The 16,927-nt window shown below is 32.4% G+C and overlaps 5 protein-coding genes across 5 annotated transcripts; 1 reads left to right on the top strand and 4 right to left on the bottom strand.

The window, feature by feature from the left end:
• Positions 1-465: 465 nt before the first annotated feature.
• BX664DRAFT_298331 (S-adenosyl-L-methionine-dependent methyltransferase) lies at positions 466-1,800 on the bottom strand. The gene is made up of 6 exons (XM_051542272.1): positions 1,639-1,800; positions 1,432-1,556; positions 1,286-1,376; positions 1,156-1,224; positions 912-1,090; positions 466-836 (listed from the first exon to the last, which is right to left on the bottom strand). Exons 1-6 carry the CDS (start codon positions 1,759-1,761, stop codon positions 716-718), a joined length of 708 nt encoding a protein of 235 aa, XP_051398680.1. The 5' UTR covers positions 1,762-1,800; the 3' UTR covers positions 466-715.
• A 32-nt stretch (positions 1,801-1,832) lies between these two features.
• Positions 1,833-2,426, bottom strand: BX664DRAFT_298330 (uncharacterized protein). The gene is made up of 2 exons (XM_051542271.1): positions 2,253-2,426; positions 1,833-2,132 (listed from the first exon to the last, which is right to left on the bottom strand). Exons 1-2 carry the CDS (start codon positions 2,348-2,350, stop codon positions 1,985-1,987), a joined length of 246 nt encoding a protein of 81 aa, XP_051398679.1. The 5' UTR covers positions 2,351-2,426; the 3' UTR covers positions 1,833-1,984.
• Positions 2,427-3,219: 793 nt separating this feature from the next.
• On the bottom strand, positions 3,220-10,170 carry BX664DRAFT_334708 (uncharacterized protein). The gene is made up of 16 exons (XM_051545754.1): positions 10,017-10,170; positions 9,816-9,906; positions 9,730-9,740; positions 9,569-9,646; positions 9,444-9,485; positions 8,026-9,382; positions 7,913-7,945; positions 7,145-7,787; positions 7,049-7,068; positions 6,410-6,952; positions 6,110-6,357; positions 5,972-6,003; positions 5,733-5,904; positions 4,099-5,641; positions 3,758-4,002; positions 3,220-3,669 (listed from the first exon to the last, which is right to left on the bottom strand). The coding sequence occupies exons 1-16, from the start codon at positions 10,044-10,046 to the stop codon at positions 3,445-3,447; spliced, it is 5,313 nt and encodes a 1,770-aa protein (XP_051398678.1). The 5' UTR covers positions 10,047-10,170; the 3' UTR covers positions 3,220-3,444.
• Positions 10,171-10,439: 269 nt separating this feature from the next.
• BX664DRAFT_298324 (amino acid permease/ SLC12A domain-containing protein) lies at positions 10,440-13,061 on the bottom strand (the record flags this gene model as incomplete). Its single annotated transcript, XM_051542270.1, has 16 exons — positions 10,440-10,619; positions 10,686-10,895; positions 10,958-11,097; positions 11,160-11,247; positions 11,328-11,479; positions 11,554-11,768; positions 11,832-11,853; positions 11,943-11,985; positions 12,053-12,068; positions 12,160-12,229; positions 12,291-12,341; positions 12,405-12,440; positions 12,517-12,595; positions 12,668-12,759; positions 12,867-12,936; positions 13,005-13,061. 16 exons carry the CDS (start codon positions 13,059-13,061, stop codon positions 10,440-10,442), a joined length of 1,521 nt encoding a protein of 506 aa, XP_051398677.1.
• A 1,435-nt stretch (positions 13,062-14,496) lies between these two features.
• Positions 14,497-15,974, top strand: BX664DRAFT_334706 (uncharacterized protein; the record flags this gene model as incomplete). The annotated part of the gene is made up of 1 exon (XM_051545753.1): positions 14,497-15,974. A coding segment is annotated over exon 1 (1,099 nt), but the record flags the coding sequence as incomplete, so codon positions are not given.
• Between the last annotated feature and the right edge of the window lie 953 nt (positions 15,975-16,927).

Raw genomic sequence — 16,927 nt, 5'->3', positions numbered from 1 at the left:
CCTTTTTCTTATAGATTTTCCTTTTATAGAATATCCCGGCAAGAAGTGGGAAACTGGGATCCATGTTTGATGGCGGGATAATGTCAATGCTCTCTTTTCGGAAACGCGGGGAAAGACGAGAAAAAAAGAAAAGAAAAAAAACTGATGAATATAGCCCCCCTGCTATTGGCGTAACTGATGGAGACTGTAACTACCTTTCACATCAGATCATTTCTTTAAATTTTTGATCTATACTGTTTTCCCATGTACGGTATATTTCCTTGTTTTTTTTTTTTTTTTTTTTTTTTTTTTTTTTTTTTTGCGTTCCAGAAACCCAGGAAAAACAGTGGAAAATTTATAATAAAATTCAACTTTTATGGATGAACATGATAGATTGTGCAGTAATGGACCCAAACATTCTTTTCCCATGTACGATTCATTTCGTTTCCCAGTTTTTTTTTTTCATACAAAAATTATCCAGAAAGTAGGAATGATGACAAAAAAAAAGAATATATTTATTTCAGTTGCACAATGTAATAGAACAAAGTAATAAATCGTAAAAAAAAATAATCTAATTGGAAGATAATGTAAATGATGATAACAAAATGATATATGAATTTATGGATCGGGAAGATAGACGGGAGCACGAGAAATGAAATAAATTAAATGACAATGATGATGATAAATAATAATAATAATAACACTAAATCACAAATGGAGGGAATTTCTATAAAATCTATATTTTAGTGGCAATAACATAGTGATTGTCCCTATCATATCCACTGATATCTATTGATACATTACTGATCTGTTCAAACAAGTTGTCCAATTCACCCTTTTTGAATAAATGATAGTATCTAGAATGATGAAAGATATAATATCAGTATGGTCTTTTTCTTTTTGTTTTATATATATATATATATATTATATACCTATTGTACACTTTGGGTGGTTCACCATCATCTTGTTCATCCTTTTTCTTTGCAAGAGTCCATGGTACAAACACATCTTGTTCACCTGGTTGAAAATTCCGTTTACTGAATTTCGTTTGTTCCAAAGCCCATACAAATACCAGTACTTTTCCTCCTGGTTTCACAATGCGTAACAATTCCTATAGAGAGAAAAAAAAATGTTAAGAGTATATTGATAATCCCAAAAAAAAAAAAAAAAGTTTACCTCGATAGCGGCAATACGTCGTTCAGGTGTAGAAAAATGATGAATCACAGCAATGGAAATAGCAAAGTCCTATAATAAAATACCATGAAAATAATTTAATATTTTCATATTATAAAACTTTACAACTTACAAAAGCATTATTACGATACGGTAAGACCATACCATCTGCTACTATGCCTTCTAATCCACGATCACGTACAATAGAAATGAGGTTGGAGCTCCTACAATAATTAATAGCGTCAATGATCATAATGTATTTATATAATTTCACCTTACCTATCAGACCCCGAGATAAACACGTTGGGATTGATACCAATATATTTTCCATTACCACAACCTACATCAGCACCAAGACTTCCAATGGGTAAACCAAATAAAAAGTTCTCTACTACAGGCCATGGCTATTCACCAAAAAAAAAAAAAGAAGCATAAATAATATTTCTATTGATATATATATATATATATAAAGAGAAGTATCCATACTTTGTAACGAGTATCACTAAAGTGAGAAGCAATCACTTCATATACATCATGAACATGGCTCTGTTCATATTCAGATTGGTTTTCACTAGGTGTTTCTACAGCTACAGGTTGGGGTTTTGACATGACTATAAAAAAAAATAAAATAAAAAAAGGAAAAAAGAGAGAGATAGAGAGAAAAAAATCGAGTGGCTGAAGGGAGTTCAAAAAAAAAATACAATACAGAGCGATCTTTATTATCAAATAAATTCTACAAGAAAAACGTGATATACATATATAATAAACAAAATGGAATACTATGAATTATAGAAGGGATGAAAAGAGAACAATATATATAAAAAAAATGATACTATTTGTTAGACACTGGGAATTGCTTTTCAGTTGGACTGGTATTAGAAGTATTTTCATCCTTTTGTTGTTGTTGTTGTTGTTGTTGTTGTTGTAATGTTTTAATTCGAGCTTCATCTTGTGGTAATATCCAAGTACCTTTGGTATCACTATATAAATGAATCATAATTAGTTTTTATAAGAAGAAGAATAAAAAAAAAGCATATTTCTATTTTTACAATTCATATTAAAAAAAAAAAGGATTCTTTTTTGCTTTGTTGGATACTTACGCTTCATATTCTTTCAATAAGGGTTGGAATACATATACACCAGTACCAACACCAACACCAATGGCTATTAAAATTGGAACCATACGACTTGAAATCATGTTTAGAGTGAAAGAAAACAAGAAAGAGCGGAAATGGAAATGTGAAATGGATGGAGAAAAAAAAAATTGGTTTCAGGTGTCAAAAAAAAAAAAAAAAAAAAAAACTGGCATGAAATGAAAAAAAAAAAAAAAGCGGGGACAAAAAAAAAGTATTTTTTTATTCTTTTTTACTTTTTTATTCTTTTTTCATCTTCTATATCATGTCGAATCAAACAAATCAACCTTCTACTGGAAATCAACCATCATATGATAGTAATAATAATACTATGTTCTCCAGACAAACAGCTCCTGTTATTGGTGGATTGAACATTCCTCTTTTTGAAGAAAGCAAACAACAAGATCAACAACAAACTCAACGTCAGCAACAACCTCAACAGCAACCTCATGATCCTAATGATCCTACATTTGTTCGACAGACAGCACCTTTATTGGGTGGAAAGCGTGCGGATGATCCTTCCACAAATAGTTCGACCTAGTTTTAGTTTTTGGTTTATCCAGAATATAAATAAATTAATAAAATCATTTGTTTTGAAAGAAATTTGTGTGTGGATAGATGCTTCTTTTTTCTTTTTTTTCTTTTTTTATGATATTTTTGGATAAAAGAGTGATGATGCCGCTTGTACATCACATTGATGATATATATATATATATATCATAGTATTTGATAGCCGAATGAATGATAAAAGTCCATGTATAATAAATGAAGATTCGACTACCACAATGACACTTTTATTTATTTACATCATATCTTTTTTTGTTGATGATACATATAAATGATATGCAAACAGTCTCAATTTTTCTTTTTCTTAAAAGAAGCTTCATCACAAAACAACAGTAATGGTAATAAATAAAGTACATACATTTTTTTTTATTAAAGAAACTAAACAAACCATCATTTAAACCAGTTAAATAGGATGGAAATAATAATAATAATAATAATAAATAATAGTAATGATCAATATAACAAAAAAAAAAATGATAAAGTGAATAATAGAGAGGATGATGAATAAAGATTAAAAAAAAAATAGTAAAGTAATGCATGATATAAACTAATAAGAAAAAATATGAGAAAAAATATTATTAAGTGAGGTACATTATTCAGAAGAAGGGGTGCCTTGAGAGTAAAATTTGGCAGGATCAGGATTGATATACACATTGGAAGGAATACTAAGAGCATCAAGATCAGTTTTTGCTCGTTCTGTCCAGTCAATACGATCTCTTGGTGTAAATGCATACTTGCCCATATTTGCCCAATAATATGCCTTGAGGAATCGGATTTCTTGAATAAAGTGCATTTCATAGATACCATGACGAAGGACCTAAAAAAAAAAAGAATAATAATAAATAAATAAATAAATAAAAATAATCAATACTTTTTTCAATTTTTTTTTTTTTTTTTTTTTTTACCATATATCCTTCTACTGTTCGTCCTGTACTGATATAAGGTAAAGCCCGAGCAAGATAAAGACAAGGTTGAGTAAATTCCCAAAATTTGACTTGTTGGAAAGCATGATTGAGTCGTGCAATGCCTAAAATGAATCGTTCATAATTCTTTGTATCTTCTGTTGTCACTAATTCTACTTGTTCGTCCTCTACCATACAATATAATCCCATCGTGGCAAAAATAAGTCCAAAGATAGGAAAGATATTTGCTGATCAAATAATAATAATAAAAATAAAATAAAATAAAATGAAAAGAATCATTATAAGCAAAACGTCATTTTTTTTTTTTGGAGTTAAAAACTTACGTGTGACAGTAAGAGATGGTAGAATGGAAACCAAATGTCGAGTATGACGTCTTGCTAATTCATAATTTTGACATCTTGCATAGTAACATAACAATGTACCATGGATAGCAATCCTATTATAATCAGCTGCTTGCTTGAGATGATGTTCCAATAGGACCACAAAAGGTTCACAATCTCTTAATCGATCCGTAACAATAGCATTGCCAACATGATAAACGCCTAACCAAATTTCGGCCTCATAATCGCCATTGCTATGTGCCGTATCCGCCATTTGCTTGAGAAGTGCTAATCCATCTGGTGATTGGTCCAATGTTCCTTCAAATATCATCATTGTAATGACTAGTCCCACAGAACGATAGAAAGCTTGACAATCCGTTACTACACCCAGAGTTTTCACCGCATCAATCGATTGATACAATAATTCCTTGGCATTTCTGAATTTCCCAGCTGCAAAACATAAAAGAGCACATATCGTCAGTGTACCAGCATCGTTCTTTTCGTCCATATGTCGTAAAGCCTTGGTGATGTAGAAAATACTATGTTGTTTTTGATCGTTGAGCCAGCACAAGAGCGATGTACGTGCCAAAAACAGAGTGTAATTCGGTCCTACTTCACCCAGACGTTCGCATGCATTCAAACCAACCAAACAAGTATAGACAAAAGCTCTTCCTTTCCCAGTATAAAAGTAAATGTTGGATAGTTGAGCCATGATTTCCACCACTCGATGACCAGTTTGTTTCTTGTTGTAGCTATTTGATTTCCACACCAGACGCCATCGTCGATTTTGATACTGTGCAAAACGTTGCTTCCAAAATTTATACAAGAATTCCGGTTCAGTTTGTGGCCAACTTTCTCCAAGACATTCTAAAGCCATCAATAGATATCGTTCACCCATACTCAGTTGTGTTCGCATAGTAAAACATACACCCAGTCGACGATAAATATCACTTTGATGGATCCTTCCAAATCGATAGGCGATATTAGGATTTTCATTCAAGATCTTGACCATGCTTTCCAAATTGCTTGTTGCTTCAGGTAACAAATAAGACCGGATATTAAGATCAGCCAAAGCTTCCAAATAGTACAATTGTTTTTCGAGATTGTCCGTTTGTAGATAATGTCGTGCCACTTTGCCTAATAGTTCAGGGTAATTTTCCTTGGTCAGTTGTCCTTCGTAATATTTTGCAAGTAATCGGTGAAGTGTAATGCGCGTTTCATAAGAAACCATATCATAGATACTTTTGGGAATGGTAATATGAGCAAAGGCGTACATTTCATCAGTGTTGACCATAGGATTATTCATGTTGTTCATATTATTGACGTTGGTGATTCCATTCTTGTTGCTGCTGTTGGTACTAGAGTTGTTGCTACTGGTGGTATTTGTACTTATGTCAGCGACTTGGTGTAAAAAGTGATACGAATCGTATTTTTCAATGGTTTCCCTGATAGTGTGAGGATCATTCTCTTGAAATATGACGTTGCTTCCTTTGATCATAGCTTCCACTTCGTATATTGTAAAGTATTGATCCAAACAACTGGCAATCTAAATATTTTCAAAAAAAAAAAAAAAGAATTGGATAAGTACGACAACTAATCATGAAATTTTGTTCTATTTCTATTTTTCATTTTTTTACCGTAAGAAATTCTTGGAAGTTTGGATCCAATCTGTCAAATTGCATTTTGATAATACGCTTATAGTCTAAATTTTGTAATAAATCCTTGGGGTCGAATCGATTACTACTTGGTACCAATTCACCTTCTAGTACTGTGACATGATTAAAATCCTTGAGAACGATGGCCATGTTCCTATATAAGATTTCAAGGTCAAACAACATATTAATACAAAATCAATCATTTTTTTTTTTTTTCATACTTGACATAGAGAGGATTTCCACCTGTACGTTTCTACATATGTATATATAAGTGAGAAGAGAGAAGATGAATGATTATTAAACAGATCATCCCATTATCATAAACAGCTTTTTTTCTTCTTTCTTTCTTTCTTTTTTACCTGAATCACACGCACAATTTCCGGACTCACTCTGGTCACACCTGCCTTGAGCATTTGCAAAATAATGTCGACAATATCATCTGAATCCAATCCATTCAAGGTAATTTCTTCAGAAGCGCCTGTTTGACAAAAGTTGTTGATAAAAGTAACATTATAATCCTTGATAGGTCGAGTAGCAAGTATAAGTAAAGCATGCTGACAATGTTCATGAATATATTGTAAAATTCGAATAGATGCAGAATCAGCCCCTAATAATAATAAAGATAAATAAAAATAAACATGTCAATTCCTATTACTTACATTGAACATCATCACATATAAGAACAATAGGAATGATTTCAGAGACATATTTCACCATACGAGTAATCACACCTGTCAATAAAATATCACGTCCACGACTATCCAAACGACGAGTATATCTGTTTTCTTCCATTTCATCCAAAGAACCAAAAATTACTTTGAATAAAGGTAAAAATCCATCATCTTCCCCACATTTTCGAAGACATCGAAGGATAAGTTCCAGAATTTCGTTAGCTGCGTCCGGACTTTGCGTGCTGAAGGCTCCATAGGATGATCGTGTCATGGATGAATATGTTGTTAATCGATGAAGTCGATCTTTGTTATTAGTCGAGCTATTGGTAGGACAGGGAATGGAGGAAATCGATGACGCAGGTGATGAATCCACCTGAGGAGAACTTGTAGATCCATTAGCAGTATGAGTTCCAGAATGATTGAGAGGTGATGATCGCTTTCTTGTATTTTGAGGCACTTTATCCGAGTCAATAATATCAAACAAAGAGAGTAGTAGATGCTTGACCAAATAGTACTTGGAACTTCGTTCAACTAATATAAGAATTAAGAATTAATAATAATAATAATAAAAAAGAAAACATTAATCATGAACTGTACAAAAAGACAAGAGATATGTTCATTGTTTACCTTCAGTAGAAGAGGACCAACTAAAGAAAAAAAAACAGAGAATGTTGATATGAGTATGATATATGCATATATGGAAATCCTTTGAATAATTCTTACCAGCAAGTAAAATTGTAAGATGACATTGTCTTAATCAATGCATGACAAAAGAAGCTCTTGCCTACACCAGATGGTCCCGAGATAATCAAAAGATGATGATTATGACCTTCGCTCCAATCATCCAAGAACCGAGTGGCTCTTTCCATTTCCAACTTGTAGCCAATAAAATCCGAGTTACTATTGTTATTGCTGTTATTATAGTTGCTGTTGTTACTATTTGCTTTGTCAATGCCTTGCTGAGAGATACGTTTTGTTTTTCCAACGCCAAATTTACGAATCCCATAGATCATAATAGGTTTGATTTTACCTTTGACCATATTTTCTCCATAATCTTCGTAGTCGCAGAGAGTGCCGATCTGTTGTTTCGTTGCAAAATCACATACAATATTTCGAACAGCAAATGAAAATTTAAGCATCCGTACTGCCAGAATAATGGTATCACCAGCAATCGCAGGATCACGTCGGTAAGGACAGCCTTGAGGTAAAACGGAGTTGAAGATCGTACCTGTGGATAACGCAATGGAGAAATCAGACAAGATGGGAAGATATGAGTCACGCAGTTCAATGGCGGCTTTGGCGGCAAATATTGCTTCTCGTTCGTGTGAAAGTGGTGGTAATCCAAACACACCTAAAAGTGTAGCCCCTGTAACACAAAATACATCAAAAAAAAAAAAAACAAATAGAAAAAGTAATGAGATCAAAAATTCATATCTTCCTTTTTTTTTTTTTATTTTCATTTTTTATTTTTCTTTTTTTTCATAAGTTTACCTTTATCATCCACAGCAAATTGTTGTAAAGTACCTATAAATGAAAAAAGATTGAGTTTTTATGTAGATAAGATCATATGACTGACTTTTTGCTTTCTTTTATTTCCTTCTTACCTTCGTATTTGACAAGTGTTTTTATACATATATCAGCAGCTTGTTGAGCCTTTTGTAAACCATCAGGAGTGGCAGGGTTGAGTTTACCTAAACTGACAAACATGATGGTCACATCACGAAATTGGGCAGGAAAGCTGTCATTGACACCTTGTTGTAATCGATGAAGAGCGCTGCGATTGATATATTTCAAATAGGTTGGATTCGATGCATCATCACCACCACCACCATTAGTAGTAATAATAATAGGAGGATTACGCGTACGAGGAACAAGAGGTTCGATAGACAATTGTTGTGCTTGTTGTTTGAGATGAGGTCGGTCATAGATGTTGTTGTTACGGGAGAGTCCAAAAGATGGGGATGGCTTGATAGTAGTGTAAATGGGATTATGATAAAATTGTTGTTGTTGATAATGACGTCCAATAGTTCTTGTTGGTAAAGTAGATCCATAAAGAGAGGCAGCATTGTTGTTAGGTGTACTTCTTATGATATAAAACCGTTTTCGTTTTTCATATGAGAAAGGAATGTTATGATGTTTGACCAGATCAAATGCATTTGGTGTGAGACACATTTCACCAGCTTTGGCGATAGAAAGAACAGATTCCAAGGCTTCTACAGCTGGTCCACAGATGGCATATTCTAATCTTCCGTTATAAGGTAGAGGTTGTTCGCTGGATTCATCTCCATCGCCAGATAGAAATGAATTCAATGATATACGATTGTTGCTGATGGGCGATAATTCATCATCTTGTTGAGAAATCGGTTGAGATCGTGATGTATTATTGTCGTCATTGTTGGAAGGATTGTCATTCATATCACCGAGAATAATATTGGAGATATCACCACAAGAAAGAGCAATATGAAGTTCTAAATCAATGGAATTCATACTACTAGACCCATCACTAGAGATACTTGTCCGTCGATCATACATTCGTCGTCTACGATTCTTGATAAATGGTATACAGTCCCAAATATCAAAAGCCATGGAATATTCTTGATTAGAATCAAAAATATCAGGTCTCTGCAAACTATTCAAAGGAAGACTACCAGCCGAAGAAGATGATGATGATGAAGAAGGTTGATTATCACTATCACTGCCGCTGTCAAAGAGTAAAAAACGTTGACCAAAGATATTCCTTGTGCGCCTATCGATTTCTCCTGTTGTTGATGATCGATGTTTCGAACGTTCCTCAGCCGTCAAATAAACTCGATAATGAGATTGTCTAGCCAGTAATTGCATGCCACATTCCATTGCTCGTCGTACAAGGACATGTTTGTGTCGTGAGGTAATGTCGGTTTGATCTATTGATTTGTCGGCAAAATCGGGTTGAAAACAAACCAAAACGGCATCACCCAAAAACTAAAAAGAAGAAGAAGAAGACTTTAATACTGCTGAATAATAATAATAATGATTATGTTACCTTGACCACATCACCACCATAATGTTCTATGATTTCAATACACTATTATTTTAGAAAATATAAAGTTTGTTACCATTGTCAGCTTGATTTGTCAAGTTTTTTTTTTTTTTTTCTTTTTTACTTACTTCACCCATGTAGGCACCAATTTCTAGAGCTATTGCTTCGGCTCCAGATTCACCTTTCTCGGTAGCAAGAGTAGTCAACTAATATAAAGTAAAATATATGTTTCATTATCAATACTTGTATATTTGATAGTTTTCATATTAAAAAAAAAAAACGAACTTACAGCACTGAAACCTAGTAAAAAAAAAAAAAATAGAGGATGAGTAACAAAGTTATTTTGTTTTATTTCTTTATATTTTATTTCTTTACCAACAACGTCCACCATAAGGACTACCCCGAATTGAGTATGGCTATACGGAATAGGTATATGATCATAACAGGCATGTAAGGATCGAACATACTAAAAATAATAAAAAAAAAAAAAAAAGAGAGAGAGAGAGAATCTTAGTTCATGAGTAAACTAAGTGGCAAAAAAAAAGGGGGAACAAAAGTGTTTTTTTTTTCAGTTACCCTCGCTATGTAAGGAGTAATGTTCAACATGGTTGAGATCAGACTACAATTTGAGTAAAAGAAAGAAATAGGTGTGGATGGATATGTACCCACTATATATAATAGTAATAATCAAAAAAAAGGGGGAATCTAGTATAGTTTGTTGGGTATTATTTTGGGTGCAAATAAAAAAGAAAAGAAAAAAAAAAAAGAGTTTTTTTTTTAAAACTAAAAATAAGATTTTCCCCCGTTACCTCCTCCACAGCCAAATTTCATGCACAGCCAACAACAATCTGACCATGGAAAATGTTCTGTGCGTCACCTAATCCATTCTTATTTGCATGTTACCATAATCATCATCTCTTCACGTGGTTTCATCATTATTTCATAAAAGATATATATTATTTATTGACAACCTTTTTATTTTTACAGATATATATATAATCAAGTAAATATAGATACAAGTTTATTCCAAAAAGATGACTTACTGTCTAATGCTAATATACTATCTTCCTTCCAATCCATTCTTGCTCCACTAATCACATCTACTTCATCTATTGGTACCATATTTGATTTTGTCCAAAATTTGTGTATCACCATTCCACCAATGAAGATGATCGGTCCCTAATATAATATATAAAAATAATAAATCATCAAAACTTCATCCTTTTTTTCAAAATTCAAACTTACTCCGTAACTACCGACAAGCCCTTGAGGAGATGCAGGTACAAAGTAAGACCAACCAGAAATAATAATAATGATAACACAGGCAACAGCTACAAAGAAGTTAGCAAAAGGATAACCCATTGCTACATATGGAAGTTCTGAAAGTTGATGTCCTTGAGTAAGAAATGCTTTTCTGAATCTATAGTGAGCTATAGCGATAGCTGCCCAGGTAATCTAATAATACAATATCAAAATAAAATTGAATTTAACTTTTTTTTTCTTAGATTTATACTTACAAGACCAGCAATTCCACCTAAATCAGAAAGAACCAGGAAAAGTACTTCACCAGGAATAAATGATGTCAAGAAACAGACCAGTGAAACAGCACATGTACAAAATAGAGCATAAATTGGGACACCAGATTTTGTAGTATAAGCTATACAACCAGAAAAAAAAATCAATATTCTGCTTCTCTTTTTTTTTTTTTATCAAACATACCTAGTTTTCTATGTGCAATGCCTTCCTTTGCAAGTGCCTGAAGAGTTCTTGTAGTGACATACATTCCACTATTACCACAAGAGAGTAACTATGACAAGGAAAAAAAAAGAAAAAAAAAAAAAGAGCAAGATCAATATAAAATTAAAATAGAGGGATTGTTTGACCTACAGTTGTGAGAATAACAGCATTGACTACATGAGCAGCTCCTTCAAGACCAGCTTTTTGGAACACCAGTGTAAAGGGAGAAATACTGACATCACGATGACCTGTAGCAAAATTGTGAGGATCATTATATGGGATCACCATTCCCATAACGAATACTACAAAAGAAATACATAATTAAATATACAAACTTAATTTATTATTCCCTTTTTTTATCTTTGTTTTGTCTTACCAGAGGCAAGATATATACACACAATACGATAAAAGACATTTCGAACAGCACTTGGAATAGATTTTGCAGGATTTTTTGATTCACCAGCACTGACACCTACGATTTCAACACCAGTCATTGTCAAGGCAGCTAACACAAGTGCATTGATGACACCGAGAACACCATTAGAAAAAGCACCAGGATCTGACCAGTATTTGAACCCATATACAGTACCCCTATACAAATGTTAATATATTTAGTGATATGAATAGAATGATAGAAGATGAGAAAAGTCTTACCCAAGAACACCTCCAGAGGTCACTAATGTTAAAATAAGAAGAAAAAAAAGAGTATGATTAATTCTCAAATATATATATATATATATATATATAATCAAATATATTACTTACAACATCCAACGATGACAAACAATAAAACAGCAAGAATCTTGATCTATAGAAATTAAATCGTTATACATGATGGTTGTATGGATGAGGACGTTTCCTTGTATGTAACTTACCAGAGTGAACCAATATCTAGAAAAAAAAAGAATCAGTAACATGAAGAATCATCGTAATAAATACACAATGCAAAAAAAAATAAAAAATAAAAAAAAAATACACTTACTCTGATTCACCCCAAGCTTTAGCGCCAAACAAGTTGATAAGGAACATCACCACTAAAAAGATTGCAGACCCTAAAAAAAGAATGTCATGTTAACAAAAAAAAAAAAATATAAATAAAATGTAATAGCTTACATGCCCAATCAGGAACAACGTTTGTCCAAAACTTCATTACCAAAGGTATCGCTATATTCACAAATATTGTTATGATAATTAGAATATTAAGAGTCATTATATTAATATATTTACCTGTTAGTTCCACTGCAACAATGATTGACCAACAAACTAGAAATAAAAGATGTTAGATCCCTTTTATTCGTCATATTCATTATGTATCCATTTTTTTTTCTTTTCAACCTACAAACATAGTTATAACCCACAGCATTTCCAAATGATTTATGTACGAACCGTCGGCAATAAACGGTAAATGAACCTGAGATCTGTCACAAATAAAAAGATTATTAGATTCTTTAATATTTGATATTCCTTTTTTTTCGTTTTGTTTCACTTACTGGTATATACGCACTCATTTCTCCCAATTGTAAAGCAACAAAATAAGCCACTGTCCCAATCATCATGTATGCTATCAACAAGCCAGCTGGTCCTAGAGAAATCATCAAGAAGAAAAAAAAAGATCTTGTTAGAAGGATGCATCCCTTGCATGATTCGGTGATTTAACATATATCGATTCCTTTTTTTTTTTTTTTTTACCTGCTTTGCTTAGATTAGCTCCTGAAGATAAGAATAATCCTTGACCAATGGTTCCACCTATTGAAATCATCTAAAAAGAATAGACTGTTAAAGGAAAAAAAAAAGCAAATAATAATGATAAGAAACTAAACTACTTACTGCTAAATGACGTGGCTTCAAATCTCTTTTTAGACCAGTTTCTTCGTCTATAGGCATAGGAGGTTCCTTTGAAGATGATGAACTTGATAATGATACATTATCAATATATTCTGTATCATATTGTTTCATTTTCTTAAAAAAAGGGCAAAAAAAAGAAAAAAGAAAGAAAGAAAGAAAGAAAATATGCAAAAAAGAAAGAATAAAATTTTTAAATTTGAATCTGGGTTTTAATCACCTGTTTTGGACGTGATAAGACGCCATTTCATTTTTCTTGCTCGTCATTATTGCCAACATCAAAAAAAAAAAAAAAGAAAAACATCTTATTGATAGAAACAAACGAAACATTCTATTTAATCATCATCACTTGGAGAAACAAAAAAAAAGTTTAAAGTTTTTCTTTTTCTATACATATCGATTATTATGGAGATAACAGAAGATGTAATTGCTTTATCTCGTAAAAGTTAAATAATTATTAGTCTCACCGATTATCATTATAATACCGCGCTTGCACCTTTTAATATCTTCTCCATCAGTGTCTTTGATATATGAAATCGTTTCCCCTTTATCAGGTAGAGTAGAATGTCGGAATGTGTGATTAAGTGGATAATGTATGATTCAGTGGATGATTTCTGATTAAATGGTGATTAAATGGATAATACGTGATAGACGAATGATACATAGTGAATGATGAATGAATGTAACAATAGATGACGATGGGTCAATATCATGCCCTGTAAAAAGACAATTTGTACGAGTATGGATTTTCTGTTATTGAGAAGCTAAACTAACCAAAAAACTTTATATATATAGAAAACAAGCGGCGTTTGAACAATGTTGATCCCTTACAAACCTAAAGGTAATGTTTTTTGGTAGTAATGATTTGTTTATTGAAGTTGTCAATTACACTTTATAAAAATAGGATTAAATGGAATTGGAACTTATTAGATTATTTGTGTAAAATAAAAAAGTAAAAATAAAGATCAAATTATTGAAGAATTTTGGTTTATAATGGTTTATAATGTTTTTTTTTTTTTTTTTTTTTTTTTTTTTTTTCAGGTACGAGAAGACGAGCAAATTGGGATTCATGATTTCCAAACCCAGTTATTAGTCAAACAAAGTGTTCTATTATTTAAATATTATATATAAAACACGTGAAGGCATAAAAACAAAATATAACTATTAATAAATAATAATGGAGAGAATATGATCAAACAAACAAAAAAAAAAGGTATAGATAAAATGGTTAATGATGATTTATATAGTTAAATAATCAATTGTTATTGTTGTTACATATATATACAATATAATACTCTACGACATACAAAAAAAAAAAAAATAATAAAAGGGAGTTTCTTTTTAGTACCTTCACTGTACAAGCATACCTAATTTGGAACAAGCGGGGTTGAACTACACGATGAGCACTCCTTGGGGACATTTTCCTTTTTCCTTCTTTTCCTTCTCTCTTTTTTTTTTTTTTTTTTTTTTTTTTTTTTTTTTTTATTGATCACCTTTTTAACCATACCCAATATTCTTTTTTTTTTATTATTTTTTATATACATATTTATATTCCTTCTTTGTTTTTTTTCCCTTGTTTTGTTTTATATTCTCATTTTTGTGTATTTCCATTCTTATATTTCATTCCTTTTCAGATTACCATAATATGTTATCAACACAACCGCGCGATCAAACTGACGAACCTGGAAAACATCCTCACGTTACTGATACTCCACCTCGAATTTCGTCACTTGAATCTACTCCTGAAAGGTTTTCTATCGAAACGCAACAAAACTATGAACTATATCAACAGCAACTCCAAGACCAACAACAGCAAATGGATGAGTTATCAACTGTTAAAACAAACTCGAAATCCTTTTTCAAAAAACAACCTTGGCAAAAGACGCAACAAAATTCTATTGGAAGAAAGTCATCTAGTGAATCCATTCGATCCAACATATCCACTACAAGCTCTATCTTTAGTACAGCTAGCAAGATCTCGAAATTACCTCATGTTGTCAAAGCTTCAGTCAAAGGTTTAGTGGCAAAGTCAGCTTCCACTTCACGACGACTTACTCTCATGTCACAAAATAATAATAATAATAATAATAATAATAACAATATTAATAATTTGACTTCGTCTTCTTCAGCATATTATCAAACTTCTTCACCTTCTTCTTCTATGGTATCATCGTCTTCTTCATTTGGTTATCGATTACGGAAACGTACACCAAGTGCTTTGGGATTATCCGGAATGTTTTCACGACGACGAGCCTCTATGGATCAAGCAGTGGGTACGATGGATCAAATTCACCCTCAAGAATCAATTAGCTACTCAGTATTGAAGGAGGAATCTCATTATGCACCACCTCCTCTTCCCAATAATAAAGAAATACCAACGACATCTTCAACAAATGGTTCCACTTTACATCATCATTTATCAAAATTGCATTTATCATCTTCATCTTCATCAGCATCATTATCATCATCTTCTTCATCAACAACTCCAAATACAGGACAAACTATAACTTCATCAAGAATACCACCGTCAACATTACCTCCAACTACTACTACTACTACTACTACTATTACAACAAATTCAACCCCTTCTTCACCTTCCGTTACTTCACCAGTCGGTAGATTATTGTTTGGAAAGGAGGTTACAACCTTGTTTGATTCAACTACAACCGCTTTATCATCTGATAGGAACAACACGCAGAAGAAAAAAGGTGACACACAAGATGATCAATTATCAAGAGAGGTAAAATAAAAAAAAAAGGAGAGAATGGAAAGGAGAGATAGAGAGGGAAAAAAAAAGGAAGGGGGGGAAGGATGTACGATGATTATTAGCGGTTATTAATGGTTATTAGTGGTTAATGATATCGGTTAGTAATAGTTAGTACCAACAATAGTAGTATTGGGATGATACTTAGTTTGTTTTTTTTTTATTAATTTTTTTTTTATATCTATTTATATCTATTTTTTTTTTTTATTGGCTTAGGCGAAGAATGAAGATGTGGGACCAAGTTTAGATGTGACACCAAAATTCCTGGATCAAGCTCAACCATTTCATATGTTTTTAGTTACTGCGACTCTTACTTCTTTACGTACCAAGCTTTTGGCAGATTGTGATCGAACTTTGGCGACCTCATTACAACATCCAACTCCTCCATATCCTGTTGATGATTTGAAAAATATTATGCAAGATTTACGACGAATGTCTGATATGGTTGGATATCAAAAACAACCTCAAGATGTCTTTATGGCATTAGATGTCAAAATCCAAGATCAAGCTCCTGTTCGTGAAATTGTAGGTTTACGTTACAAAAAAAAATAAAAAATCATGATTCTAATCTTCTGTCTCTCTCTCCCTCCTTATTATAGACTTCTTTGATGAAACAAGTTATTCATGATGATGTCTGTCAATATTACAAAAACCATGAAAAGGCAATCATTATTCCATGCAAAGGATATAAGGTTGAAGGCAAAAATAAATTTGATATCCCTCTTACTATATCAGAAAACTCAACAGAAAATGATACAAATTTGGTGGTGGAACATATGGATCATCAAGCAAACTGGTTTCGCAAATATTTTGTTCAACAGTCTTATACAACCTTCTGCGGTTATGATGATGACGACGAACCTATCTTGATTACTGCCACATATGATCCTACTCTTCAATTATATCGAGTCATCACTAGAATCAAACAAGGTCCTGATCGACGTGATACTATCCAAGATTCCTTTTTACTCAGTGCACCCACATTTCAACATCATCATCATCATTCAACAACTTTAGAAGAAAAAGCTCAACAGGATCAACAAGAACAACAACAGCAAATACAACAACATCCATTGGATACCAGTGTTTTGGATACAACTTGGAAGGCAGTGATTGAATCTTCATCAGCAATGCCATTATTGGA

This window comes from Halteromyces radiatus (genome assembly GCF_025201355.1).
Source record: "Halteromyces radiatus strain CBS 162.75 chromosome Unknown BX664scaffold_5, whole genome shotgun sequence".
In the NCBI taxonomy this organism is placed as follows: domain Eukaryota; kingdom Fungi; phylum Mucoromycota; class Mucoromycetes; order Mucorales; family Cunninghamellaceae; genus Halteromyces; species Halteromyces radiatus.
The sequence above is the reverse complement of the archived record's forward strand: the minus strand, read 5'-3'. Positions and strand labels throughout refer to the sequence as shown.